The 25,821-nt window shown below is 51.8% G+C and overlaps 4 protein-coding genes across 4 annotated transcripts; 2 read left to right on the top strand and 2 right to left on the bottom strand.

Annotated features, from left to right (window-relative positions):
• Positions 1-213: 213 nt before the first annotated feature.
• Positions 214-4,649, top strand: CREB3 (cAMP responsive element binding protein 3). The gene is made up of 9 exons (XM_025852991.2): positions 214-465; positions 570-714; positions 791-858; positions 969-1,058; positions 2,556-2,662; positions 2,772-2,840; positions 3,718-3,802; positions 3,898-3,982; positions 4,060-4,649. The coding sequence occupies exons 1-9, from the start codon at positions 373-375 to the stop codon at positions 4,374-4,376; spliced, it is 1,059 nt and encodes a 352-aa protein (XP_025708776.1). The 5' UTR covers positions 214-372; the 3' UTR covers positions 4,377-4,649.
• Positions 4,513-16,623, bottom strand: GBA2 (glucosylceramidase beta 2). Its single transcript, XM_025852984.2, has 18 exons — positions 16,518-16,623; positions 15,149-15,733; positions 11,992-12,083; positions 11,313-11,428; positions 9,008-9,226; positions 8,479-8,718; positions 8,151-8,253; positions 7,835-7,988; positions 7,618-7,743; positions 7,244-7,416; positions 6,942-7,046; positions 6,642-6,749; positions 6,393-6,544; positions 6,160-6,266; positions 5,867-6,009; positions 5,673-5,788; positions 5,382-5,573; positions 4,513-5,100 (listed from the first exon to the last, which is right to left on the bottom strand). The coding sequence occupies exons 1-18, from the start codon at positions 16,562-16,564 to the stop codon at positions 4,831-4,833; spliced, it is 3,048 nt and encodes a 1,015-aa protein (XP_025708769.2). The 5' UTR covers positions 16,565-16,623; the 3' UTR covers positions 4,513-4,830.
• Positions 16,550-25,341, top strand: RGP1 (RGP1 homolog, RAB6A GEF complex partner 1). Its single transcript, XM_025852987.2, has 8 exons — positions 16,550-16,678; positions 17,062-17,198; positions 17,719-17,802; positions 17,907-18,056; positions 18,296-18,442; positions 18,639-18,766; positions 18,972-19,161; positions 19,630-25,341. The coding sequence occupies exons 1-8, from the start codon at positions 16,563-16,565 to the stop codon at positions 19,851-19,853; spliced, it is 1,176 nt and encodes a 391-aa protein (XP_025708772.1). The 5' UTR covers positions 16,550-16,562; the 3' UTR covers positions 19,854-25,341.
• Positions 20,080-21,108, bottom strand: MSMP (microseminoprotein, prostate associated). Its single transcript, XM_025852992.1, has 3 exons — positions 20,979-21,108; positions 20,634-20,742; positions 20,080-20,260 (listed from the first exon to the last, which is right to left on the bottom strand). The coding sequence occupies exons 1-3, from the start codon at positions 21,106-21,108 to the stop codon at positions 20,080-20,082; spliced, it is 420 nt and encodes a 139-aa protein (XP_025708777.1).
• Positions 25,342-25,821: the final 480 nt, after the last annotated feature.

The raw sequence follows: 25,821 nt of genomic DNA, 5'->3' as shown, positions 1-25,821 counted from the left end.
TTCGGAGAAAACGCTCTAACTGCGCCCGAGTTCCCTTTTAGTCGCGAACTCTTCCCTTTTTCAGCCGGGGGCCAAGGCGGAGCCCGTCCCCCAGAATGCCCGCCCTCAGGGTGTGAGGAGGCAACAGGGACGGCCCCTCTATTTGCATAGCTCCTGGGACGTGGCGCGCCGCTGCTAGGCCACTTCCGCGTCAGAGGGAACTCCAAGTCCCGGAATGCCTCGGGGGTAGGCGCGTCACTTCCGTGGTGTTGGAAGCTGCGGAGGAGCGAGTCTAGGGAGCTGGTGCGGTTGGAGATCGACTGGTTCAGGGTTGCGGATTGGTGGTGGGGTGAGCGTTTGGGTTTCTGCCCATCCTTCCCGTTGATATCCAGTATGGACCTGGCGTTGGACTTGGGTGACCAGGACCTGCTGGACTTCCTGCTAGAGGAAAGCGGAGATTTGGGGGCCGAGCAGCCCCTTTCCGAGGTGGGTGGGGGCTGTGAGTCGGGGAGGCGCAGGGTTGGGGGGACGGCATTCATGAGGCAGTGGGTAGTAATAGGTCAAGGCTTATTAATTTGAACCCTGTGCAGACGCTGAGTGAATGGGAGGCAGAGGATTTCCTCAGTTCCCTGCTGAGTCCTCCAGCATCGTTGAACGTCCTTAGCTCCTCTGATTCCTGTCTTGTTCACCATGATCATACCTACTCTATCTCACAGCATGTCTCCATAGATCTAGGTGAGTGTGAAATAAGTGAGGTTTGGGCGGAAGACAGGACTCGTGGGCCTGGCTATTTGTACTTTCCCTTTTGCAGATGGTGGGAACTATGGAAAAGAGGGGGCCCAGGCGACTCCACTGCGTGTGGAGGAGCCAGCAGAGCAGGTACTTGATTTATGGCGGGATTATTCACACATTGCACGAGTGGGGGCGGATTCCCCATTCCTTTCTGACATCCCCTTGCAACTCTGCTGCCCACCTCCTGGTAACCCTAGGAAATTGCTAGGCTGATACTGACAGATGAGGAGAAGAGGCTGTTGGAGAAGGAGGGGCTTACTCTGCATGGGACACTTCCTCTTACTAAGGTAAGACTCCCATTGATAGGAGTGAAAGCTGGAGGGGGTTTTTGAGTCCCAAGTACCCACTTCTGTTAATTTTATATCAGGAAGGACTGAGGTTAGAGAACTTAGCAAATTTGTTGCTAATAGGAAGCTGGAACATGTAGTTAAAATGGTGGATGCAGAGGCAGGTCCTGGTTTTGTGGCGCTTTTACAAATTTTTGGTGTTCTAAGAAAGAAGAATTCAAAATCATCAGTGCAACATTGGTATAGGGACTTGGAAGGACTGTGCAAGCAAAGGACCCTGATGCTTAGATTTCACTAAGGGCCTCATCATAATCCACCTATAGTTGAACGGTAGAATTAAGTTTTAGAATTCATCAAGGCTGGACTAATAGCAAGAATAATGGTAAAATCCCAAGTTTTAAGTTTTTAAGTTTCAAGCAACGAGTGGCAGCTTTACAAGCACGGTATTGTACTGTTGTGAAATCAACAGTACAGAAAAGTTGAGAGAATTTTAAGATTTTTTTTTTTGAGAGAGAGAGAATGAGAGAGAGAGAGAGAGAGAGCACATGAGAGGGGGGGAAGGGTCAGAGGGAGAAGCAGACTCCCTGCTGAGCAGGGAGCCCGATGCGGGGCTCGATCCCGGGACACCAGGATCATGACCTGAGCTGAAGGCAGTCGCTTAACCGACTGCCCACCTAGGTGCCCTGAGAGAATTTTAATTTCTTAAAAGTACAAGGTGAGTAGCAGTTTGAGATGACTAAAAAAGTGAGTGGGGTTTGAAGGGTGTATCAATGGAGATGTTGCCTCTAAAAGGGCAGTGACCATCTTATTCTCCTTTATACTGGCCAGAGCACATTTTAGTGTCTAGTTTTGAACCCAGATTTTTGACAGATATTAAGAGGATGCAGTCCATCCCAAGGAGAGAAGATAAAGTGAGGAGTTAAAATTTTTGTCCGGGTTATTTAACTCTGAAGAAATGTTAAGTCCCTTAAAATAGTTAAAGACTGTTCATTCTGTATGGCCTCAGAGATAGGTACTAGGTAAGTCCAATTGATAGAAATCATATGTTGGCTCAGAATAAGGAAAATTTTTTTTTAAAGATTTATTTATTTTAATAGATTGTGCTTGTGCGCACAAACAGGGCAGGGTGGGGGGCAGAGGGAGAGGGAGAAGCAATAAGAATCTCAAGCAGACTCCCCACTGAGCACCACCCCACGACCCTGAGATCATGGCCTGAGCTGAAATCAAGAGTCAGGCTCCCAACCAACTGAGGTACCTGGGCAAGGGTTGTTTTCTCTTTTCTTCTTTTTTTTTTTAATTAATAAAACTGTTAAAAATGGTCTGGCTTGTAAGGATGTTAACCCCTGGCCTTCAGAGGCATTCAGAGAGAAGCCAAGTGCCTTTTGGTCAGGGAAGCTGTAGAAGGGATTCCTGCATTGAGAAGATTGAACTTAGTTGCCTTCCAACTCTTTGGTCCAGTGTTCCTCTGATGAAGATCTCTTTTCTATCTTCTCTTAGATGGAGGAGCAAGTTCTGACACGAGTGCGGAGGAAAATTAGAAACAAAAAGTCTGCTCAGGAAAGCCGCAGGAAGAAGAAGGTGTATCTGGGAGGTTTAGAGAGCAGGTACAAAAGGGAGAGGGATGGAGCGGGGGGGGGGGCGCAGAGCTAGTTGGAAGTGTTGGGTTTTAAAGGGGGGCACAGAACATATCCCCGTGTCCTGTTACTCCCCCAGGGTCTTGAAATACACAGCCCAGAATCTGGAGCTACAGAACAAAGTACAGCTCCTGGAGGAACAGAATTTGTAAGTAACTCTCTAACATCAGTCCCTCCTCCCTCCTGTTTTATGCTGTCTCATTCCTTCCCCTGTTCCACACTGGGCAGCTCCTACATGCAAGGTCTGGTGCTTGGCCTTTAGTGGATCTGATTTCAAGAAGCTTACAGTAGTGGGGAACAAATTCACAAGTAATTAAGTAAGTTAAATATCAGAAACAGAGAGGAGGGAGTCAGAAAGACCCCATGGAACCCCCCCACACACTGTTGGTGGGACTGCAAGCTGGTGCAGCCACTCTGGGAAAACAGTATGGAGGTTCCTCAAAAAGTTGAAAATAGAGCTACCCTACGACCCAGCAATTGCACTACTGGGTATTTACCCCAAAGATACAAATGTAGTGATCCGAAGGAGCATGAATCACAGACCTGTACCTCTGAAACAAATGAAACAATACATTATATGTTAATTAAAAAAAAAGAAAGACCCCCTGGGGCTGATGACATTTGATAGTAGATAGGATTCTGGGGTGGGGATCGGGATAGGGAGCACTCTAGGCAGAAAGAGCACGGCATAGTGCAGTCTGGCTGGAACCTTAACATAGGTGAGTTGAGTCAGAAAGAGAACATCGAATGCCCGGTGAGGATTATGTGCATAGCTGATGAGGCAGTGTAGAACCACTGAAGGTATTTGCAAAGGAGTTTAAATCAGGTCAGGACAGAAAGGTGTTTGTTTTAATGAGGAACTTCAGGCATTTTGTCCACGGAGAGGAAGAATCATTTAAAGATAGGCCGAAAAGCAAAAGAGATTAATTCAGTGCACAGGTGGAGGGGTGGCCTTAACAGGAAGATTTCATTGTATCTCAGGGTGCCAGGCCAGGGACTGCTCACTGTCCCCTTTCTTCTTCCAGGTCCCTTCTGGACCAGCTGAGGAGACTCCAGGCCATGGTGATTCAGGTGTCAGACAAAACGAGCAGCACCAGCACCTGCGTCTTGGTGAGGATGGTGATGGAAGGAGAGATCCTTTTCTCAGGTGGCAGGGACAGGGCTGCAACCTAGAGCCCTTCGTTTTTTTTCCCCCCGTTCTCCAGGTCCTACTTTTCTCCTTCTGTCTGCTCATCGTACCTGCTATGTACTCCTCTGACACAAGGGGGAGCCTGCCAGCTGAGCATGGAGGTGAGAGGCTTGAGAATACCATTGAGGAAGGGCTAGTGGGGAAGCCTGGCGGGTCCTTGAGGAGTCTGTTTCCTTAGTGTTGTCCCGCCAGCTTCGTGCCCTCCCCAGTGAGGACCCTCACCAGCTGGAGCTGCCTGCCCTGCAGTCAGAGGTACCAAAGGACAGTTCAGACCAAGAGATCCAGGCTCCTGGCAACTCTTGCTGCCTGCTCTACCACATGCCTCAGGCTCCTGGTGCTGAGCCTCCCCTGAAGTTGCCACTTCCTGTCCCTTCCTCAAAGTCCCCCTGCCCAGGTCCCGCGCTTCCCCTGCATGCAAATTTCACAAGAGATGGGGCATGGTTCCCTACTCACAGCCCCACATCTGTTATCCTACAGGGCAGATATTCAGGCTAGATTTGGGGGGGGGGGGTGCTATGCCAGAGCCTGCGGTTCCTAGTCTGTGTCCAAATGAAAGGAATGGGAGAGGGCTAGTGTGAGCTCATGCGTCCTGTGTCAGGAAGCCTGAGAGTTCAAACACACCACACTTAACTGGCTTTCTGGGTCTTTTATTTGTACCCATGTAAATCTACCACCCCTTGAGTGGGCCTGGGGGAATCAACCGACCTCGTTAAACATTTCATGCAGTGAGGGGATTGGGTGAGGAGAGAAATAAATAAGTGATTCTGATGCTTGGATCACCTTCAACCCCTCTTTACTGGCACGATTGGGTGGGGAGAAGGGAAGGGGCATGATTGTCTTGGTGGCTCAGGGTTGCAGGAGACTGGGGGGCGGGGAGCAGTGGAGAGGAAGAGGAAAGGCCAGGCTGGAGGCTGGGCTTGGAGAGCCTCCCTCCCACAGTTCAGAGGGCTCACTTTGGGTTTGTTGTGGCTTCCTTTGGTCCAGGGTTAGGTCCTGTGCTTAGTTCTGTGCCTTGTTCGGCTACTGGCTTGGAGGCCTTTCTGTGCTGCTGCTGCAGGGCCAGCTGCATGGCCCAGATGCTCAGCGGTCGCATGTAGGCCAGTGAGCGGAACACCCGCTGCTGGCAGTATGCTTCAGGGGTCTGGAAGGCCAGGCCCAGACGCTCCCACACCGTTCGGTAGCAGCCTTCAGCTGTCTGGAAGCCTTCCCAAGTCAGGCCCTGGAGGAAGAGATGTCAGGCACATTACTTGGCAATCCCTGAATAGCTACTTCAGCTGGACAGATAGAGACAATAGGGCCTCTGCCCTCAGGGAGTTCCCAGCCTGTGGTAGAAATAAGCTTGACCCATAGACAGAACCTGAAGGCAGGAAATGGAAGGCACGCCAGGAAAAAGGGAGAGGCTTTCCAGATGGGTAGGGCTCTACAGAAGTTCGATGGCTAAGGAAGTTTGCCAGCCCAGGATACAGATGGTGGAGGAGAGATGGAAAGGGAGTGCATTACCTCCTGGATCATGGTGGCTGCCAACCCGTAGACTACACCCACCCAGACTTCATCAGACTGGACACTGGATCTGTCGGGGACACCATGGGGCTGCATCCCATTCACAGCCCCCATGGCTCCTCCTGCAAAGGCCCGGACATTGAACTCGAAGATAGTCTGAAGAGCACAGACCACGTGGCGGGTAGGAAATACCTAGAGGGGCAAAGGCAGAATCATGGTTTCCTAAAGGTGCTTCCCACCTCCAGGGGAAACCCACCTTTTTCTCTGGCTCCTCCTCCTCGTCCTCCTCACCTCGGTGTCTCCTTCTCCTAGACCACTGGCCCTCAGGAACCACTGGCCAGCACACTGGTCAGACATGATGCTACAGGACTGAGGCTGAGGGCTGCAGTCATAGTTGTAATAGCGGCCTGGCGTAGAGGAAGACAAAATAAGGTTCCTTGTGGCCCCACAGCTGTCTTAAGACTCCTTAGGATCCTCCAACTCACCATTCCACAGCAGTCTCTCATAGGCTTCTTGGCCCCGTCTAAGGATGGAAGAAAACTTATCCTGGACGTCCTGTGCCCCACACAGACCTGCCATCTGGACCATCACAGCCACAGCTGCCAGCCACAGTCCTCCACAGTAAGCACTGATCAGGGACACGGGTTTGGGGGTCAGACTGGCAACTCCAGCCACTCCCATACATCACCACAAGCGATGACTCATTCTTCCTTGAGCCCACAATTCCTTGGTGCCCAGTTCCCCACCTCAGGCACCCTGGAAATCCCTACTCCCCAACCTGGGGCCTGTGGTGATCCATCCATCATAAGTCTGGTCTGCATAGCCTCCGTTCTCAATAAGTCCATCTTGGTCCTTGTCAAACTTCATTTCAGACTCCATCACAGCCTAGAGAGGAACCAAGACACTGAAGACCTAGGTAGATGCTAAAGAAAGACAACAATAGCCCGCTGGGCTGTCCCCAAACACCAGTCGTACCCTTGGCACACTGGCCACTGCACATGCATGTCTTACCAGGCACACAGGCCACATGTCTCTCAGGAAGCCCTGGTCACCCGTCAGGTAATAGTCTCGATAAACCTGCAGCACAAACTTCAGGTTTAAGTCCTTCCAGTCCGCGGTATCGTGGACCACATATGCATTGACTCGGAGCCATGGCTCGTCATCTGTGGGAGGGGAGGAAACCTGACTGATTTGCATTGGTGGGTAGAGGGTGCAAAAGTTGAGGGAGGGAAGTGAACCCTGGGGTGGAGGTACTTTTACCTGGGTCCCCAATATCATGGGGGATGACGTTCCTCCTTTTCACAGGTGCCATTACCCCACTCATCAGGTACTGTCGCCGTGTCAGGTCCTCCCTGAGTGTGGCCAGAGCTGGGGAAGCAGACACACAAGTGGGGGGGCAGGGAATGGGCAGACTTGAGGTGGAGCTCAGAACTGTGTTTACGACCCTGGAGGGGAGCCAGTAAGCAGGACGAGTGGAGAGGAGGGTGGAGGCAATCTGAGGGCCACAAAGATTCGGTGGGGCGGGGGAGACGGCAGAAGGGGCACAAAAGGGACCCTCACCCATGTCATACTGCAGGCTGAGCTCGAGTTTGGGCCAGAGCATGACGAGGGCAAAGGAAGCGTAAAAGTGGACGTCATATGTGTTGTACATGCGATATTCCTGGCCTGGGGGAAGGAGGAAGACACACTTGCCAGAATTCCTGCTTCCCCTGGAATTGGGGATGGGGCACTGGCCTACCCCACACCGGCCGCTTACCCCCTCATCCCAACCAATCCCCCGGGGTAGGCAAGACCCACTGTCCTGCCTTGTGGCAGGGCACTAACTGGCCTCATGGATACTGTGGCCCACCAGCTGCCTGTACCTTCCAGGTAGCCAAATCGACCGTATTCCCGGAGGATGGGGCGGAGCTGACACATGCTCCCCACCAGTTCCTCTGGTAGGGAGTCCTCAGGAACTTCCAGCCATACTGTGCCTCCATCAGCCAGGAAGTATAGTTCATTGAACAGCGCAGATTTGTACCAGGCAGGCAAGGATCTGGGGAGTCAGGAGGAAGAAATGGTCTGATGAGTGTGGATCTCCCCAGAAGGGAAGGATTCTGGAGTTCTGCAGAGCAGGGGGCACCAGGTGAATCCCAGCCCAACTCTGCTAACTATGGTTGAGTGGAGACTGAACCAAGGAGTCCCAACTGGAGTGTGAGTGCCCAGGAGAAAGGCAAGAGATCAGCCCCATTGGCACCTGTCGTCCAGTATTGGGCTCTGCCAAGCTGAGATCTTCTCTTCCCAGTCCACATATCGGCACAGGGCATAGTGGCTAAGGGCAGGTGCTGCATTACCATCACGGCCAAAGAACCTCGTGTACCGCCTGGGATGGATAAAAAGGGGAGGAATGAGAACTCGGGTTCCAGGTCAGAGCTCCAGCACCTTGGATCCCTGTACTCTCTTGGTCCCTTCACCTGTAGTAGACCTGGCCCTTAGCTCCAAACATGATTCTGGGCATATCCCAAGCCAGTGAGAATTCCAGGCGGCACTGGCCTCGAGGTGGCAGCTTGCCTGTAACACACACAGCCCCAGCGATGCCTACTCCTTTCTGCGAGGGTGTGCTTCGGCCTGAGAGAAGCACAGGAGAAATCGGCATAGGCACCCCCTTCAGCCCCAGGGATCCCTAATATGGGAAAATAAGGCCTATTCGTTAACCAGTGCTCTCACCCCTCCTCCCAAGACGGGGACAACCTCTCTTCCCACCACCTCCCTATCAAATGCCCCCATCACCAGCAGGGGAGTCCAGCTGTCCATCTTGAAGTAGATCTTGCCACACCTGCTGCCCAGTGCTGTCAGGGTCAAAGGCTGTCATGTGGGTTACCGTGGTAGCCGCCTGTTAAGGGGCCAAAGACTCTTTGAGGGGAAGCTCCACAAGTACGCTGGCTTTGGACTACTCTCCAGTGCCCATTATTATTCCCACCAGAGGCTTAAGGGCTGTCGTGAGGATGGAACTCAGGAACTGAGGAAAGGAAGAGCCCGTGGTGGGATGCAGTGAACTTGGGGGCCAGGCTGAGGGGAGGCGTTTGGGGGCTAAGGTCTAGGGGAGGCTCTAATGTACCGTGAGTCGTGCAGCCACAGCCATCGTGTAGGGATTTGGAAGGGTTGGGTGATGTAGCAGCAGCCCCTGTGCGGTCTCCCCATCACGCTCCAGACAGAAGGGCTCATTCCACAATCCCCCTGGGGCATCGTCTCCAACCCCCAGTCCATTCCGCATGGAGAACATGATGGACACATCCAGGGCTTCGTCCCCTTCATTTTCCACATCCCACACAAAGACTCCTACAGGCAGGCTGCTGTCCTGGGAGCAAAAGATCAGACTCAGATGGTCCCAGTGTAGCCCCTCCTGGCCCCACTCCTCTGAACTGAGGACCTGGCTCAAATACTATCCCCTGCCCCCAGTAGACTCTCTTTAGTTTCCACTTGCATCTCCCCATATTCCCAGGCAGGGGGTCTTACCACTGAGTGGAGGTCCTGGAAAACCAGCATCTCATGTTCCGGTCCCCTCTCTTTCAAGGATTGTGGAATTTACAGCAGAGACAGATCTCAGGGAAGGGAGGGCAATGGAGGAAACACAGTGGGAACCTCACCTGGTAGTCATGGGGCAAGATGGGTGTGATCTGGCGACAGGTGAGGGTGACATTCTGGCCAGGAAGCTGATAGACAGTCCAGGCTCGGGGATAGAGGGCGTGGTAGAATGCAAAGTACCCACACAGGCCCCAGTTCCAGGTGCGCAGGACACTTGGGCGCTCCACGGACAGGACTTGCTGGTACACGGTCTTCCCCTCCCGACGCAAGCACACTGTGAACTAAACCAAGAAGGCAGATAGGCTGGGATGGGGTAACCACAGCCACCTCAAACTCGTCTCCCCTCCCCTTTCTGGGCCTACAGGGGTTATCACCGCACCACAGCCTCGCTCATCCGCCAGGCCCCTCTGCCGCACTGTGAGTCACCACCAGGTCCTACCTCCCCCTCTCTCCCCCCCGCCGCCCCATTTCCTCTCCTTTCTTACTGTGGTGGTCTTCGTGCCCTCACCATTTCGTCATTTATGCTCTGCCTCTTCCCATCTGTTATCAGTGATCTTTCTCACAGACAAGTCAAGATGTGCCAGGCTGTGTTTATGTTTCAGTGACTCCCCATGGCCCTCAGGCTAAAGGCTAAAGGCCCTTCTTGATCTGGCCTCTCCCTGCCCATCAGACACATTACCTGTTCAAGCACTTACATTCTGGTCATGTCAAATACTCACTGTTCATTGAACACACTACATTTCCTCCTCCATGCCTTTGCTCCTGCTCATTCCCCATCTGATGAAACCGCTCATCCTTCAAAGCCTAGGTCAAACGCCATCTCCTCTCCTCAGGCAGTGAGTCATTGTCCTGTATGTGCCCCTACCTCTTTAGTCTAGCATAGTGTTTTTGTTTACGTTCTGACTCCCTGATTGCTCTATGGGTTCATTGAGGGCAGGGCCCTCTCCAGTTCATGGAGGCTCCCCCCACCTCCACTACGACTCCACCACCAGAAACAGGCACAGTTGGCATGTATAGGGAGAGAATGGGCCAAGTGTCCATTTTTTCTCAGTGTACTATCTATCCCTCTCATTTTGGTTCTTATGTGGTCTCACAGTCTCCATTTTCTCAAAGTCCTATTTGCCTAATAAAAATTTAATCTTCTGGAGGATAGGGGATATGAAGGGCTAATATCTCTTCCCTTGCTTCAAAGTATGCCTGATATTTTTATGTACGTATACAATAACTTTTAATATTGCTGGAATGGTAGAGAATGGTTAAGACCACATTGAGAGCTGGTTCTGAATCCCAACGTGCTTCCATTTGCCAACCACATGACCTTGGGGGTGTTTACTAAATCTCTTTGGATCTTAGTTTCCTCATCTATAAAATGGGCATAATAATGGTACTTAACTTGTAGGACTGTCTTTAAATATTAAATATCATACAAAATGCATAGCACAATCTCTAGCACATGTTAAGCATGCAATAATTACTTTAACTCTAGAGTCATGATTCTGGCAGGCACGTCCCCTCAGGATACCTAATGGATGAGCCAGAGAGGAAGCTTGGGGCACTGGGCAGGGCTGGTAAACCTGAACTAGGAAGGGCATTGTCATTAATTGGACTCAAGGTCTGCTAGTCATTTTTTTCTTTGAAGACGAGCTGAAAGCTGGAGGCATCCCTCAGACAGGAAATGGGAACGTGGTAGACAGCTCTACCTGTGAGGTCACTAGAGAGATAGGACGAAAGGTAGACCATATGACTCTGGCAATTGAAGGCCCAGATGTGATGAAGGAACAGACGGAAAAGAAGTGAAGCTTCAGAAAAGGGAAAAAGGCCAGAGAGCTATGTCTGGGAGAGGAGGGGCTTCCCAGGTTCTTAGCCAAGGAGACCTCCAGAGGAGTGATCAGCAGAGGAGCTGACCTCTAGCTGAAGGCTGGCCAATCAGGGTAAACAGCGGGTGTTCTATACATCTTTTTTCTCCATGCATTTACAGACTTTTGGTTTGTTTTCCCTTCTGGTCCTACTACATGTTCTTTCACCTAGGTTAAGGGATCTGGGAATTCCCTGTACCCTCTGTGCAGGTACTGGCTGAGTTAGTGGAGCTGGGGCAGTATGAAGGATGTTAAGAGGCATTTACTAGAGAATTGGAGGGCACGGGGGTGCTGGGGCTGTTGGCGCTTTGCAGAAATGTGTGCCCTTGGAGTATCTCATTCCCAGTACATCCTAGCACAAGGCTGGGCACAAGGAAAGCATCCTAAAATACTTATTGGAGTGAACCAGGTGCACATGTGCACATCGAACGTCCACATCCTACACGAGCCAAGATGTTCTTCCTGACCCGGGATGTTGTTCTGGACCTCTCTTCCACCTCCTGGTTCTTACCTGGTCAGCGACGACCGTTCGGTGCTTGTACATTCCAGGGTCAAGCTGCCAGCGGCAGAACTGGCCTCTCCAGCCTCGGGTGATAGTGCCTCCCCCGATGCCACCCAAAGGGCAACCTAGAGGGAGATCAGGATAGTCAGTGAAGCACAGCGAGAGGAAACGAAGCCCATTTCTTACTTTCTAGACCATAGACATGAGTTCCTCTAAAAACCACGGGAATATCAAATCAACACTTTGTACACTTTATTTTTTCTTTTTAAAGATTTTTTTTTTTTTAATTTGACAGAGAGACAGCAAGAGAGGGAACACAAGTAGGGGGAGAGGGAGAAGCAGGCTTCCCGCGGAGCAGGGAGCCTGATGTGGGGCTCAATCCCAGGACTCTGGGATCATGACCTGAACCGAAGGCAGACGCTTAACCATGGAGCCACCCCGGCACCCCTACATTGTACACTTTATTTTTTATTTATTTTTTTTTTTTAATTTTTTATTGTTATGTCATTGTACACTTTAAACTAATATGATGTTTCGTGTCAACTATAGCTCAATAAGGTTGGGGAAAGAAAACCCCAGGGGATGGGGCAGTGCAACGTGCTTAAGCTGGAAGCCTCTTTGCCTATCTCTGCAGTAGACCCGGAGGCTGGGCCCTCTCTGTGCAGAGCAGAGCTGGGGTGAGGCTCACCATAGATCTGTCTCAGGGGCACACAATTGATGAGGTCAATGAAAGGTGTCTTCTTCTCCACCTGGGTCTTCCGGTACCACCACTGCAAGTACCTGAGGAGCAAGAGGCAGTGTGAGTAGAAGGGGCAGGGGGTGGTACCTCCTGGGCTGCAGTCACCTGCCTCTCTCCAGATACCCAGTTGTAACTTCCCATCAAATGAGTCTGCAGAGGACCCATTCTCTTCACTTCCAAATCTGTCCTCCTCTCTATTTCTCAACAGTTCTATTTCTCTTCCCAGTCACCCCAGCTCACAGCATGGGACTGTCTTTGTTTCTCCTCTATCAGGAGCTTTCTGACCTTGCCTCACCTCTAATTCTACTATCACTGCTTGAGTTAGCTTAGGAACTTTTGTTTGAGGTGCTGAAAGGACCAGTTTTGGTTTCCCAACTACACCCCCCTCCCCCAATAGGCACAGTCTGCTGGGATAAATTTCTTCTTTTTAAAATGATTATTTTTCTTAGTGATTGTGAAAGGTGAAAATCTATAAAATATGCCAGATGGAAGGGAAAAAAATCCCACCCATAGACAACCAGTATTTACTTTTGGGGGCATACCCTTTTAAGTCTTTTTTAAAAGTTCATTTAAACTGTAAGCTTTCTGAGTCTGCTCTCTCATAATATCCTAGTAAAGCCTAAAAAAATCCCTACATTTTCCTGGTCTTGTCACAGCTCTGTGTCCAACAGGCAAATGATTCTGTTTGGGATTCAAGGCTCTGACATCTGTTTCAGCCTAACTTCTAATCTTAAGTCCTACAAATCCCCATTCAGAGTGGGTCCTCACTAAGCAACCCTTGCCCTGCCAGACTCTCCCAATTCCACTATCCTCCCTACCCAGCTATTTTATACCCATTGTTCAAGCATGCCACTTGTAACCGTGTAATTGGGGTAAGTAACTCCTCTGACCCTCAGTTTCCTCATTTGCAAAATGGGGTACCTCCTGTCCTCCCTACTTCATGGAGTGGTTGAAAGAGCAAATGGCATAATAGAGAGGAAACCCATCAAGTGGAATATGTGTGTCAGGTACGGTCGTTACCTGTACATACACTGTCTGAACGCCCAATCAGACAATCTTGTTATTTCTAAGTGTTCCTCGTGGGAGTCTGACATACTTTTAAATTCCTCGGGGAAAGGGTTATTGACAAAGACTAGTTGATTACCCACAGCATCAAGCACAGGCAGGGCATGTGGTCTGCAGTTGATAAACACTTGCTGAATTTACCAATGATTGTACAAGCAGTGGGGCACTAGACAGATGAACACAAAGAGAAGCAAGGGGAGGAGAAATGAGAATGGGAAAGGCACATTCTGGGAGTAGGGGGAGGAGGAGGGAGGGCAAAGGATGAGAGGATGGGAAGGCACAAAGTTCTCTCTGCCATTTTAGAGTAAGCTGGACTTTGAAACTAGAGGCCAGAAAGAATTGGGGAAGGGAGGGTGGGTGCAGTGGGGATTAGGGCAGTAAGGGAGAAATGCAAGATATGGAGATAGGCACAAAGGAGCATCTCGCATAGAACAAGCACTCAATAAATACTAATTGAATGAATGGACTCTAGCTGGAAGGGACAGCGATCAAAATTGAGATCTTCCCACAATGAGGCCAAGAGGATGTCGGCTTGCTACAACTCCTGACTAGAGTACCCCCAGTCTGGCTTCCTCTTAGGGTTCACGTCTCATTCCCTTAACTTGGCAGCTGGCCATTCCTGATCTATTTGGCCTTCTCCATAATGTCAGCCCCAATTTAAGGATTATCATTCAGAATTGTTCCTTGTCTCACCCCTGCTTTCTCCTCAATGCAGGACTGCATCCTGTTCTAAAAGCCCTGTGTCGGTGATTTCCACCCTATCCTGGTATGTGGAGCCAAGGTCCAGGGGGCTGAGCACAGCTTTAGGCCTCTGACTCAGTTCATACTTAGGGACCGAAGGGCTAGGATGCCCACTTGTTCTTGATCTCAGGGTCCCTATCACATGCACCCCAGCGCGCTTCTCTCAGCACTCTAGCCCTCGATCTTATTTTGACCCAGAAGCTTTTGGTGTCAAAGTTAGGCTGGGTCAGTTTCTGAAGTAGCCTGTAGGGATGATTGTTCTCTGGGACAGGCTACCCACAGGACCTAGCAAAGGAGCCAGATACCCAGACAGTGCCAGACCCTTCCCACTGCTGAGAGCTGGGGTTAGGTAAATGGGCTACCCAACCCAGCCCTACAGCACTGACTGAGAGGGAAGGATCCCCTAGTTTAGAGGCTGTTAGGGCTGGGTTTTCCAACCTTTATGCTTCCATCCCCAGCTGTGTTTACAGTGTGGGCTGACTCAGGATGACCTCGGGGTGATGCTTTCTGTCTTCATATCCACCTGTTCCTGTTAATAGGTCCTGGCTCCTCATCACTAGCTTTTGAACTCAGAGGGGATCTGTAGGGATCTAAAGGAGTTCTACAGCTCAGGGTAAGTGCTTGGGGTGTCTGTAACCCTTGGGGGAAAGCGCATCAGCGCAGGCTCTGGAAGGCTATTATTACTGAGAGCTCTGGGGACACTTATGGCAGTGCCTCTCTGGCCAGAGGTCTTCTTTGCTTTTTATATCAGGGATTGTCTATCCCAGAAGCGAGTGAACGGCACCTCTCACACCCTCTCCTGGGGGTGAGAGCAGGCAGGCTGTCACCCACTCCCTGGAGCTAAAGCTTGAGGAAAGAAACGTAATGTGGTATGCCTAAATGAGGCAAGGAGAGTACCCCAGCTGCTCAGGGGAATCAGGGTTGAGAACTTCCCCCTCCTGAAGAAAACAACATTGTGTCAGTAGGCAGCCGCCAAACTATCCTTTCCCACCTTGCCACAAAGTATAGCAAATGCCAAAGGGCGGTCTTGGGGAAAGAGGGATTATGTGAGAGGGAGCTTAAATGGGAAAGGCTGACTACAGGCCCAGATGTTCCTGTTCTTTCCTACTAGAAAGTAAGTTACTGGGAGGAAGGGGGTTGCAGAGATGTGACCCGGTCTCACCCCCCAAAACCACAGGCTTAGAATATGTTGGGGGTGGGGGGCCAGTTGACTGGGACAAAGCATCCACCTGCTTTCCCACCCTTTCTCACCTGGAACAAAGTGAAACCTAAGGTACTCTAGGCAATGGGATCTACTCACCGCAAGCCCATGCCCAGATGCTTTATCAGGTTGCTTAGAGAGACGTTGTTGGCATTAAAGGGTTTCCTCTTCTCTGCAAATTCATGAGCCAGGCAGATGCGCCAGCCAAAGGGAGGCACCTGGTAGCCCTTAGCTTTACCTTCATAAGATGCCATGAGTTGCCCAGAATCCTCCGGATTGCTGTAGCCTGGCTCACTTTGGAGTCGATTGTCCTCAGAGCTCTCGAAGTCTGTAACCTGCCCAGCCTCAGTGCCTCCAGCATTTTCAGGGCGATAAATCTGTGGTTCCCCTTTGGCACACCTAGTCTGCTCCGAGGCTGGGACTCCAGTTCCCATGTTTCCTGGATCCTGGGTCCCCACGACCTCGATGGTCCCGGGTCCTAAGTCTTTTGGTACAAAATACCTCGCCAGCCAAGTCGAGATGCGGGCGGCTGTGGTGGTTAGGTGTCGTCTCGGAGGGCCGGGCGCTGGGAAAAGCCGAGGTGAGCTAGCGTCTCTGTGGAGCCTGGGAGCTGTTGCTGCAGCGGCGTTGGCGGCGACAGCAATGAAGCCGCCTCGGACTCCCCCTCGGTAGTCTCTCTGGGTCCTGAGAGGGAAGGGTCGGGCCTCGTCGTCATTGGGCCGCGGTGATTAGTTTGCCCGGCCAAAGAGCTACCGAGTCCGCGGAAAGAGGAGGAGCCCCGGGGGCCAGCCCGCAAGGAACCGCCCCCGGGACCGTCCTGGGATCTCGCGGCAGCCTCAGCCCGGTCCAAGGGCCGTGGCGCCAGGCCCCTCCCTGGGTAGGGCGCCGGGTCCCGCCGGTTGGTGTCTGGGACAGCGCCTGCGCCCAGGTGCCAGCCCGTGGGAAGTTGACCCCAGGCGGCGGGACGACCAGAGCCCCTTCCGGTCCGGTCAGGCGGGCGTTTCCGGCCGGAAGGCGCTCGGTCGGGAAGGGGACTGAAGGGAAGTCCCGCCTCTGCCGCGGACATCGGCACGCACTGGGCCTGGTCCTGCCGGGGAGGGCAGGTGAGGGCCTCGGTGTGCCGCGACCCCGTTTTCGACCGTGCGAGGTGCCCGGGGTTGGGGCACAAGGTGACGGGCGGCCGTGGCCTTGGGCTGGGACCTGGAATCTGGCGGGCGGGGGGCGGAGGCCGGTTTGGAGGTTCCGGGGGGGTGGGGTAAGGGGACTAACTCAGCGCTAAGAGGGGCGGGGGACTGGGAGCCCGAGCGACGACCTCCCCCTACTGAGTCAGCTGCCACCCGTACTTCCCATCCACTTCCCGCACCCCAAATCCAGGAGCTTCCCTCAGACACCGTGGTGGTGACCGCCCATCTCCTCTGTCCTCGCCCCGAGGCTCGCCGCAGACGCCCCTGCCTGCCATGGTACTGACTTCTGACCCCCCCTGTTTCCTTCTAGATCTGATTCCGGAGCTGCCATGATTGAAGTGGTAGCAGAGCTGAGCCGAGGTCCTGTGTTTCTGGCGGGGGAGGCGCTGGAGTGTGTAGTGACGGTCACCAACCCCCTGCCCCCCACGGCCACTTCTGCATCCAGGTGGGAATGGAGATACTGAAGAAGGTGGTTCTTTTGGGAGGTAGCCTGGTATCTGTAGTGCTAAGCCAGAGCTCAGGTTGTCCTGTAGCTGCGCCACCACCTTCTTGCTCATTGTGTTCTCATTGTAGGAAAGAAAGGGCTGTTTAACAGAAGATGTGGTTGACACAACCCTCTACACTCCCTTCCTCCCTACTCCCCCATTCCCACTTTTACCCACAGTATACTTCTCTTTGTTTAATGGATTCTCTTTGGGGTTCTAGATTCCCTGATTCCTAGGACAGCCACCTCACCGTGTTGGTCTCCTCAGGGGGGTTAGGGAGCTTGGGAGAGCATTTATGAGGTCAGCAACTCCCCTCTGATGCCTTCTTTTCCTCCTCCCGTAGTGAGGCTCTGGCCTGGGCCAGTGCCCAAATCCACTGCCAGTTCCATGCGAGTGAGAGTCGAGTAGCACTACCTCCCCCTGACTCCAGTCAGCCAGACGTCCAGCCGGAGAGCCAGACTGTCTTTCTACCGCACCGAGGTTAGAGAAGGGCATTTGTCTTTAGAAGGGGGGAATCATTGTCATCTGAGAGTAAACTTGTAAAATTGTTCTAGTGGGTCCTTCCTGTCTTTGTCATATCGGAGATGAGGGGGAATGTAATTGTTACTTTGGGGGTTTAAGACTGGTTGTATCTTAAAACAAAAGGGGGGTGGCTTAGTTTGGGCTGCCTTTTGTTGGCAGTGCTTACGACCCCTACTTGCTGTGCTAGCTTCATCCGGTACTGGACAGAGGGGTCATTAAATTGCAGTCTTTTGGGTGGCTGCAGCCTGGGTGGCTCAGATGGTTAAGCTTCTCTGCCTTCGGCTTGGGTCCGATCCCAGGGTCCTGGGATCAAGGCCCACATTGGGCTTCTGGCTCAGCGGAGAGCCTGCTTCTCCCTCTCTCTCTGCCTCTCCCCTCTGCTCATGCTGTCTCTCTTTGTATTTCTGTGTCTCACATGAATAAATAAAATCTTTAAAAGAAAATAAAAATAAATTGCAGTCTTTTTAATCTCTTTTAGGTGAGAGAGGTCAGTGTATCCTTTCCACTCCACCAAAAATCCTTTTCTGTGATCTGAGGCTAGATCCCGGAGAGTCCAAATCATGTGAGTGATTGCTTCCTCCCCACCCCTGGATTGCCTTCTAAGGCTCCTGGAGGGAGGACTTCTCTGGCTGCCTCTGGCTGCCCTGACTACTACTTCCCAACCAGACTCCTACAGTGAAGTGCTGCCCATAGAGGGACCACCGTCCTTTCGGGGTCAGTCAGTCAAGTATGTCTACAAACTGACCATTGGCTGCCAGCGTGTCAACTCACCCATCACTTTACTCAGGGTTCCTCTGAGGGTTCTTGTGCTGACAGGTAAGTAAGGATTTCTGGAAATGATCTGTAGAGGGCTTGTGAGGGGGGCTGGAGGGAGGCTTCCTGGTCTTAGTAAAGGTGTGAGGGGGTTGGGGGGGGGAGGGTTCTGGACAATAGGTTAAGATGGGTACCTGGGGCACGGCTCCCATTACTTTCAGCCTTCACAGGTTGGCGTCTAAAACCCTAACCTCTACTGTCTATTCCCTCCTAGCACTTCTTTCCACTTATTCTCTCTGTAGGCCTTCAAGATGTCCGGTTTCCCCAGGATGAGGCTGTAGCCCCATCTAGTCCATTCTTGGAGGAGGATGAAGGTGGGAAGAAGGATTCATGGCTAGCTGAGCTGGCTGGGGAGCGTCTCATGGCTGCCACATCCTGCCGCAGCCTCCGTGAGAATCCTTTCACAATTGCCACCCCCCTCCAACCCTCCCCATAGTATTACAGATGTTCCTAATTGCCACGTACTTCTGAGGATTCACTGATATATCCCACGTTATAAAGAAAAGCCCCACCTTGGCCTCTGGTTCCCAGCCCAAGGTACTCCCCAGTGTGGACGCCAGGCTTATAGTGTCCCATTCTCCCCAGATCTATACAATATCAGTGATGGCCGAGGAAAAGTTGGGACATTTGGCATCTTCAAATCTGTATACAGACTCGGCGAGGATGTGGTGGGGACCTTAAACTTAGGGGAAGGAACTGTAGCTTGTTTGCAGGTGAGAAGGAAAGGGGCTTTTGGGATGCTGGGCCTGGAGGGCTAGGGAGGAAGAAGGGCCTGCATAGAGGGGTGGTATATAGAAGTGAATAGTGTGGTCACCCAGGGTTCTTTTGGTAAAACAGCTTGGGGTTGGACTCAAGCCTCTCATCTAAAGTTTGCACTTCTCAGTGCCTGCTACCACCCACTTCTCTTCTTGCTCCCAGTTTTCAGTAAGCTTACAGACTGAGGAACGTGTACAGCCCGAGTACCAGAGGCGCCGCAGGACGGGGGGTGTCCCCTCTGTGTCTCATGTGACTCATGCCCGGCACCAGGAGTCCTGCCTGCATACAACCAGAACCAGCTTCTCTCTCCCCATCCCTCTCAGCTCCACCCCAGGCTTCTGCACAGCCGTTGGTGAGATCCTGACCCTTACCGGAGGGGGGGAGAGAGTAAAATGCCGTATTTCCATAGAGTGTAATGGGTCCTGATTCCTAACAAACTCCTGGCCAGACCCACACCCAGCCTCTGACCCTTAACACTTTCTCAGACCTTCAACCTGTGTCCTAGATGCACCAACACTTAAACTCTTAAAGAGCTTTGCAGGTATCCTTCCTTCTCCTACCCACTGAGACCCTATGATGCCTCAATCTCTTGATTCCCCGGCATGTTTACTTCAAGCTACCAAGTCTATGCTATGGTTATTAGATGCTTGACCTTGCTATCCTGATTGTCACATTTCTAGTTAACAGATTTCTAGCCCTGTGACTTCTCTCCCTCTCTTCCTGAATACCGCTTTTTTTCCTCATTCACTAACCACATCCTGCATTGGTTTTTGCTTCTGGCTTCTAATGCCTCTGCCTTTTATCTTTTTCTTTTCCACAGTGTCCCTGAAGTGGCGATTGCATTTTGAATTTGTAACATCGCGAGAACCAGGTTTGGTGCTCCTACCTCCCTTGGAACAGCCCGAGCCTGTCACCTGGACTGGGCCTGAGCAAGTGCCTGTAGACACCTTCAGCTGGGACCTCCCCATCAAGGTGCTGCCCACAAGCCCTACCCTGGCCTCATACGCAGCCCCAGGCCCCAGCACCAGCACCATAACCATCTGAAACTGGCTCACCGTGACACTGTCTTTCTTCAGGATACTAAGAACTCAGCATCTGGACTCTAGTAGGGCCCATTTTCCCCATGCGGGGTCCAATGGCACGGACAGTGAGAGGCAGGCTTTCAGCTGTAGCATTAATTTATTTATTCAGAATAAATTGGCAGCTGCTAGTGGTTTCCCTGGAAGTGGCAGCAGCAGTGGGCAGTCAGCAGAAGGGTGATCAGTTGAGTTTAGCTGGAGTGGGGAGCAGGAGCCCCAGGAGCAGGGGTATTAGCTGAGCCCCATTCTGGGTCGGGCCCTCCGCCTTTGCAGGGCAGCCGAGGGTCAGATTTTTGCACCAGGGAGAACTGGCAGGTTCCTGCCTCCTGACGTACCTCACAGCCCGCAGGAAAGTCGATGGGATGCTGGGACCTGGGGAACCAAAGGATGGGAAAGGAGTCAGCACAGCGAAGGGCCACCTTTATCCCTGCCCCACACTTGCTCTCTGCCAGCATTCCTCCCCTATCTTTAGTGCCCTCTTGGTCCCCCTAACTAAGCTCTCGCCTACCAGATACGGATTTTTTCATTTCATAGCAGAAATATTCTCCGTCCAGACCCACCCCTACATCCCCTCACTTTGTAGCCTGCAGCCTTATCTCTCAAACTCTTGTTGGTACCTTCGGGTTCGGCCAGCCTCCTACCACTGTTCTGTTCATTGTCACATCACAGCAATATGGTTACGCCCTGGCCAGCCCTCAGTCACTCATGTCAGAGCCATTCTCTCTGGCCATCTTTGGTCACTCACGTGTCACAGCAGCCCACACCGACGGGATGCAGACAGGTACAATGGAAACAGTCCTTGCGGAGCCAAGACTCACCCAGGGTAAAATACTTCCCTTCATAGTGGCAGGGGGCTAGGGAAGAACAGGAAATGTTAGTGTGTTTGGGAGTGGTGGTGGCAGACAGGATCGCTTGTGGTCTGGAGTGGGAGAAAGTAAGTGCATATCACCCCCATTTTTAGTCTCTCCTGTTTCCGAGCTGGGGGGAGTCTGGGTATCCCGATAGAGGATCATCTCTAAGCCCCCCAGATCATCTCTAAACCCCAGCTCCCTCTGTCCCTGTCCTTTCCTAACGCCTTCCCCAGCTTTACCTTGAGCTTGGAAGTAGCACTTGCTGTGGACTCCTGGCTGCTGGAGGAGCAGAGAGGTCACCAAGCAGATGATCCCCCAGCTTCCCAGGACCCCCTTCGCCTGTCCAGTCCAGCACATCCTTAGGGTCATTCTTGTGCACAGCCCTCGCGATCCCTTCTTGGTCTCTGTTCAGGCTACTCTGGCTTGTCTCTGGCTTGTCTCTGGCTTTTCTTTGTTTTTCTCCTTGGGTCTTAGTTTCTCTCTTTCTCCCCTGGGCTCCTGTCTCACACCATCTCCGTGCCCTCTGCTCTTGCAGGCTTGGGGATGTTTATAAAGTGAGGACCCTGGCCCCCTGCTGAGTAGAGCTGGAAAAGCTGTAACTCTGTTTCCTGAGGTGAGGGCATGAAAACAAGAGGTCTAGCTTTAACAAGCTGTGAGAGCTGATTCATGCCCCGGCACAGCTGGGGGAGGGAGGTGGCCATGGAAGGGGCACTGGACTGGGCACTTCCCCAGCAAGGAGGTGGGAGGGGTGAGGGCCCCCAGGTGGTCCCTACATCTCTTCCCTGACCTGGAGAGAAGGAAGCATTCCACCCCCCCCCCCCCACCCCCAGCACACACACTCCAGGGGTGTGTGTGCTGGGATCCTTGCCTGGACCGGAGGGAGGCATTTCCTGGGGATGGCTAATCCTGTGCCCCAGCCAAACCAAGGAGCTGCAGTAGGGTGCGACAGCCAGAGGCTCCAGGAGAGCGAACAGGCACCTGGAGTGCGGAATGTTTCTCAGATCCTAGGGCAGAGTCTCCCGGAAGTATCCTAGAGACATGGCTGCCCCTCAGAGATGGGGAGGTAGGTGTCTCTTTTCCACAGGCATACTGAGGATGCATTGTTCAGTACCTCCAAACATACGGCAGATAAAAGGTCTTCCCATATCTGGGGATGGTTCTTTCAAAGAGGAACATCTTTAAAATGCCCTGATGGTATGAGTCACTCCAGTTTCACAGAGGTACCCCTCTTTCCTCTTGTACATTATGGAATGAGAATTGAGGAATCCTCTGACATCCTCTTTTGGGTTTCCTGCAGGTTCTAGAGACCCCCAAGATGGGTGATTAAGAGCATAGGTTATAGAGTCAGACTAGTTGAATTCAGATCCTGATTCTACTTAAGACTGTGTGACTTTGGGCAAGCCACTTAACCTCTCAAATCTGTTTCCTTATCTTTACATTGGGATAGTAATACTAACTCAGGGTTGTTAAGAGGCTTTCAATGAGGTAATGCATGTAATGCTGTTAGTAGTGTCCCTGGCACATGGCCCTCAGAAAATATCAGCTGCTGTGATTGGTGCTAGAGTTCAGAGACAAAATAGGTGTGTTTCATTGTTTGAATCACATCGAGCAGCTCTGCATTGCTGAGGACTTTTGTTGGGGGCTGCTGTCTCCTACCACAGACTTCCGCCCATTTCACATTTGTGTTTCGTGTTGTCCTTACCACCTCCAGTTTGAGAAACAGTGTTGCTGATAAACCCACTTTTCCTAGGTCAGTACCCTTGCTTTTGCCCTGGGAAGAGGTGTCATTTTCTCATCCTTCCAGCTAACTTTGGGACTCCTGCTTTTCACATTAGGATTCTGATCCATTGCGTCCCGTCCCCACTCATGGGAACTCTCAAGTTCTTTTTTTCTGACCACTCTAAAATGCTGGCCATCTCTTTGCTACTAATGGCCCCTTTCCTTCGGTTTGCCACACTCCAAAGACCCCATCCCAGCTGTTCCCCCTCCTACGCAGAAGGCTGATCACTCTGACGTTCTCTTGTTCCTTCTAAGTCTCCTGTCCCTTTTACTTCAACGACTCTCCTTCCATGTCACCCAGTGGATCAGCTACAACTACTTCTGGCTGAGCTTTTTAGAGGGCTACCCTGCCTCACCTCTTGACCATTCAGAAACAACCTCATCCATTCACCTCAGACTCCCTGTCTGTTCCTCTTCCCAGTAGAGAGCTTAAGTGGATGGAGATGCCAGCTGTACATGCTCACCCTAGTTAGGTCTGATACCCTTTCTGTTTCAGAGGAGTACCGAGAGAAAAAAGGAAACTCATGGTTGAAGCAGGGTGCCCTGTTAATAGGCTTGTGTGTGGGAGGCATGGCTGGAGGAGGTGGATGAGAAGGCCTTTCTAGCACAAGGCCCAGAAGTCTTGTCAGTGGTCAGTAGCTCGGCTGCTACCTTTCTGGGGAAGGGGGTCCTGCTGACACCCTGAAAGTCTGGACCAGTCTTTTGCTCCTGCAACCTGGAGCCAACCCAGTAGGGGGCAGACACGGCTGGGAAGCTTGAAGGTGATGCTGGAAGGCAAAGGGGGCCCGGTGGGAATTGGTTTGTGTGAGATAATGGGGACCGAAGTGAGAGCCGCCTGTAATGAAGATAAGGTAGGCATATGGGCAGGAGTAGGGGGCTTCCGGAAAGAAAGGCGGGGGCTGAGCTAGGATCCCTCTCTCAGAAGTTGTGGGGCGGTGGGTGTCGGGAAGATGTTGAACCCACTTGCATTCCTGCTGGTGTGTGTGCGGCAGCGTGCGTCTCTGTAGCCATTTGGGGTCAGAGTCCACGCTGGTGGTTGCTATGTGTGTGTGCTTGTGTGTTGGGGATGTCAGTAGTTAGGGCCCAATTCTGTGATTCCTGGGGCAGCGGTCGTTGGGGATGCCAGTTGGGGGGGGCGCGGCCGGGAGGGGGCGGTTGGCGCTCACTGCCCGCGCGCGCGTGCGCGCGCGCGCGGGGACAGAAAAAACATCCGCCGGAGGCCCGGCCGGGCGGCGCTCCAGCGGCGCCGGGCAGGTGCGCGCGGTGAGGAAGTGAGCGCATTCCGGCCCCCCCCCCCCCCCCCCCGCCCCGGCCGCTGGCCCTCCGGTGAGTCACCGCCGACCCGCGCTGCCCGCCGCCGCCGGATGGAGGGACCGGCCGCGGCGGGAAGATTTGGGTGGCCGGAGCCCCCGAGGGTGGCTGGACCGGGGGAGCCTGGGGAGGGAGTTAAGGGGGGAGGGGCCCTGCGGGGTCCAGGTCCTGCATTTACCCCAGGTGCGAAACCCGATAGACACTGAATACAGAGTCTGTGACTGGAGGCAGGCGGGGAATGTCCCATGGGAGAATATTGGGGAGGAGGGGGAGTAGGGAGAAGGCCTCAAAGAGCTGGCCGAGGGGAGGGAAAAGGGTCCCGGGGCAAAACGGCAAGTGGGTTAGGTGGTGCTGCCCAGGGAGGGCGGAGTGCGGGGCTGCGGAGTGAGAGCGCGGTGGACTGGAGTGCTGGAGGACCGCAGCGCCAGTGTAGGCCTTGGCGAGCCAGAACCTGTAGGTGGAAGGGGACTTCCACACCAGGTAGGAAGGTGGAAATGGCCAGACCCCAGAGATAAAGTCTGTCCAGAGGTCTGTGCGCTCGGACAGTGGAGGCCAGGTTTTGGGGGTAGCGGGATTTAAGGTTCGATAGGTACCGTTGTGGCTAGGTCATTGAAGGCTTTGAATGCTGGCATGAGGATTTGGGATTTGGCCTCACAGGTAGAATCCACGACCTCTGAGAAAGAAGAGTAGTGAGTGACTTAAAGGCGAGGTTTTCTGTGTCTAACATTACTGCCTGCCATTTGGCCTTTGCCAAAGAATTAGGCATTGATGTGCTAATTTTAATAGTCATTTAAAATCACATAACTGCATTTATCAAATGATTAAATGTTGTTTTAAAAATAGAAAAGTTGAAAAATCTGATTCAGTATTTGATTTGGAACCCTCAGTAAGGCTATCAAGATTAGTTAAATGGCATTGTAATGCTTTTGTGCCATTTTCCCCTTGCTGACTTGAGTGCGTTCTGTGTTTCTAATGCCCCATTTCTGTTATCAGCACAACACATCTCATTTCCCCCTCCCTCATCTTATGGTCTTTATTTTTAACCTTAGCTTTTTTCTGTGCAGCCCTTTAACCTGTCTTATGAATCCTGAACCAAGTAAAACATTTCTTGGGGTGGGGCAATAGGCTACAGTATACAAAGACAAATAACTCGGTTTTAAGTATATATTAGGTTACTTACTATCTCCTATGGGCATGTATGTAACTACAGAGTTTCTGTTTTTACCCTGTGGCTGATAAAAAGAGGAAGCTAAAGGTGTTTTATTCAAAGTAGCATTTCTGTAACAGCACTTATTAGTTTGATTGCTAAAATTAACTCTACAATGGTATTTTGTACTTTCTCAGAAACTGATGCTAATTCTGTCATGATCTTTATAGTTTATTTTATCTGGGGCCAAAGGCAGTTCCAGGGAGTAGGATCTTTATATAATTTATTTTAAAGATCTTTAAATCCTGCAGTTGCCTTTGGCCCCAGACCAGAAAATCTGGGTCAGTTAATTAAAATAATAATAATAATAATAATTTCCTACTTTGGGCCCTGTTGCTTTCTCCTGTGCTGTTTCAGGCCCAGCTCTACCTTAATCCCAGTGGCTTTTGCCTTCATTCCTTCTTTGCTCTGCTGGGCATCTTTAGAGGAAAACTTCACACCAACTTCCTCTACCATAAATTCTCTCCCTTCCCTTAACTCTGCACTTCTCTTTGCCAACATACACCACTACTTCTTCATTGATTTTTTTTTTTTTTTTTTAAAGCCTACAGCCCTCTCTGGCTCTTTTCCATCTTTAACACTCTTGTTGAAATCTTCCTTTTTCTGCCTTTCTCTTTGGTAAGACCTTAGATTTTTTTTTAAAGATTGGATTTTATTTTTTCTGCATGATCTTCTGTCTTCCTCTTCTCTCACCTTTTTCTGATTCTAGACTGTTTGTAAAACCTGTTATGCTTGCTTTCACCAAGGCTTCAACCTTACCCTTGGCATTAAGCTCTTCTTCCTCT

Source organism: Callorhinus ursinus, unplaced genomic scaffold, assembly GCF_003265705.2.
Source record: "Callorhinus ursinus isolate GAN/ISIS: 27379988/994484 unplaced genomic scaffold, GSC_fseal_2.0 scaffold42, whole genome shotgun sequence".
Classification (NCBI taxonomy): domain Eukaryota; kingdom Metazoa; phylum Chordata; class Mammalia; order Carnivora; family Otariidae; genus Callorhinus; species Callorhinus ursinus.
Note: the sequence above shows the minus strand (reverse complement) of the source record. Positions and strands in the feature narration are given on the sequence as shown.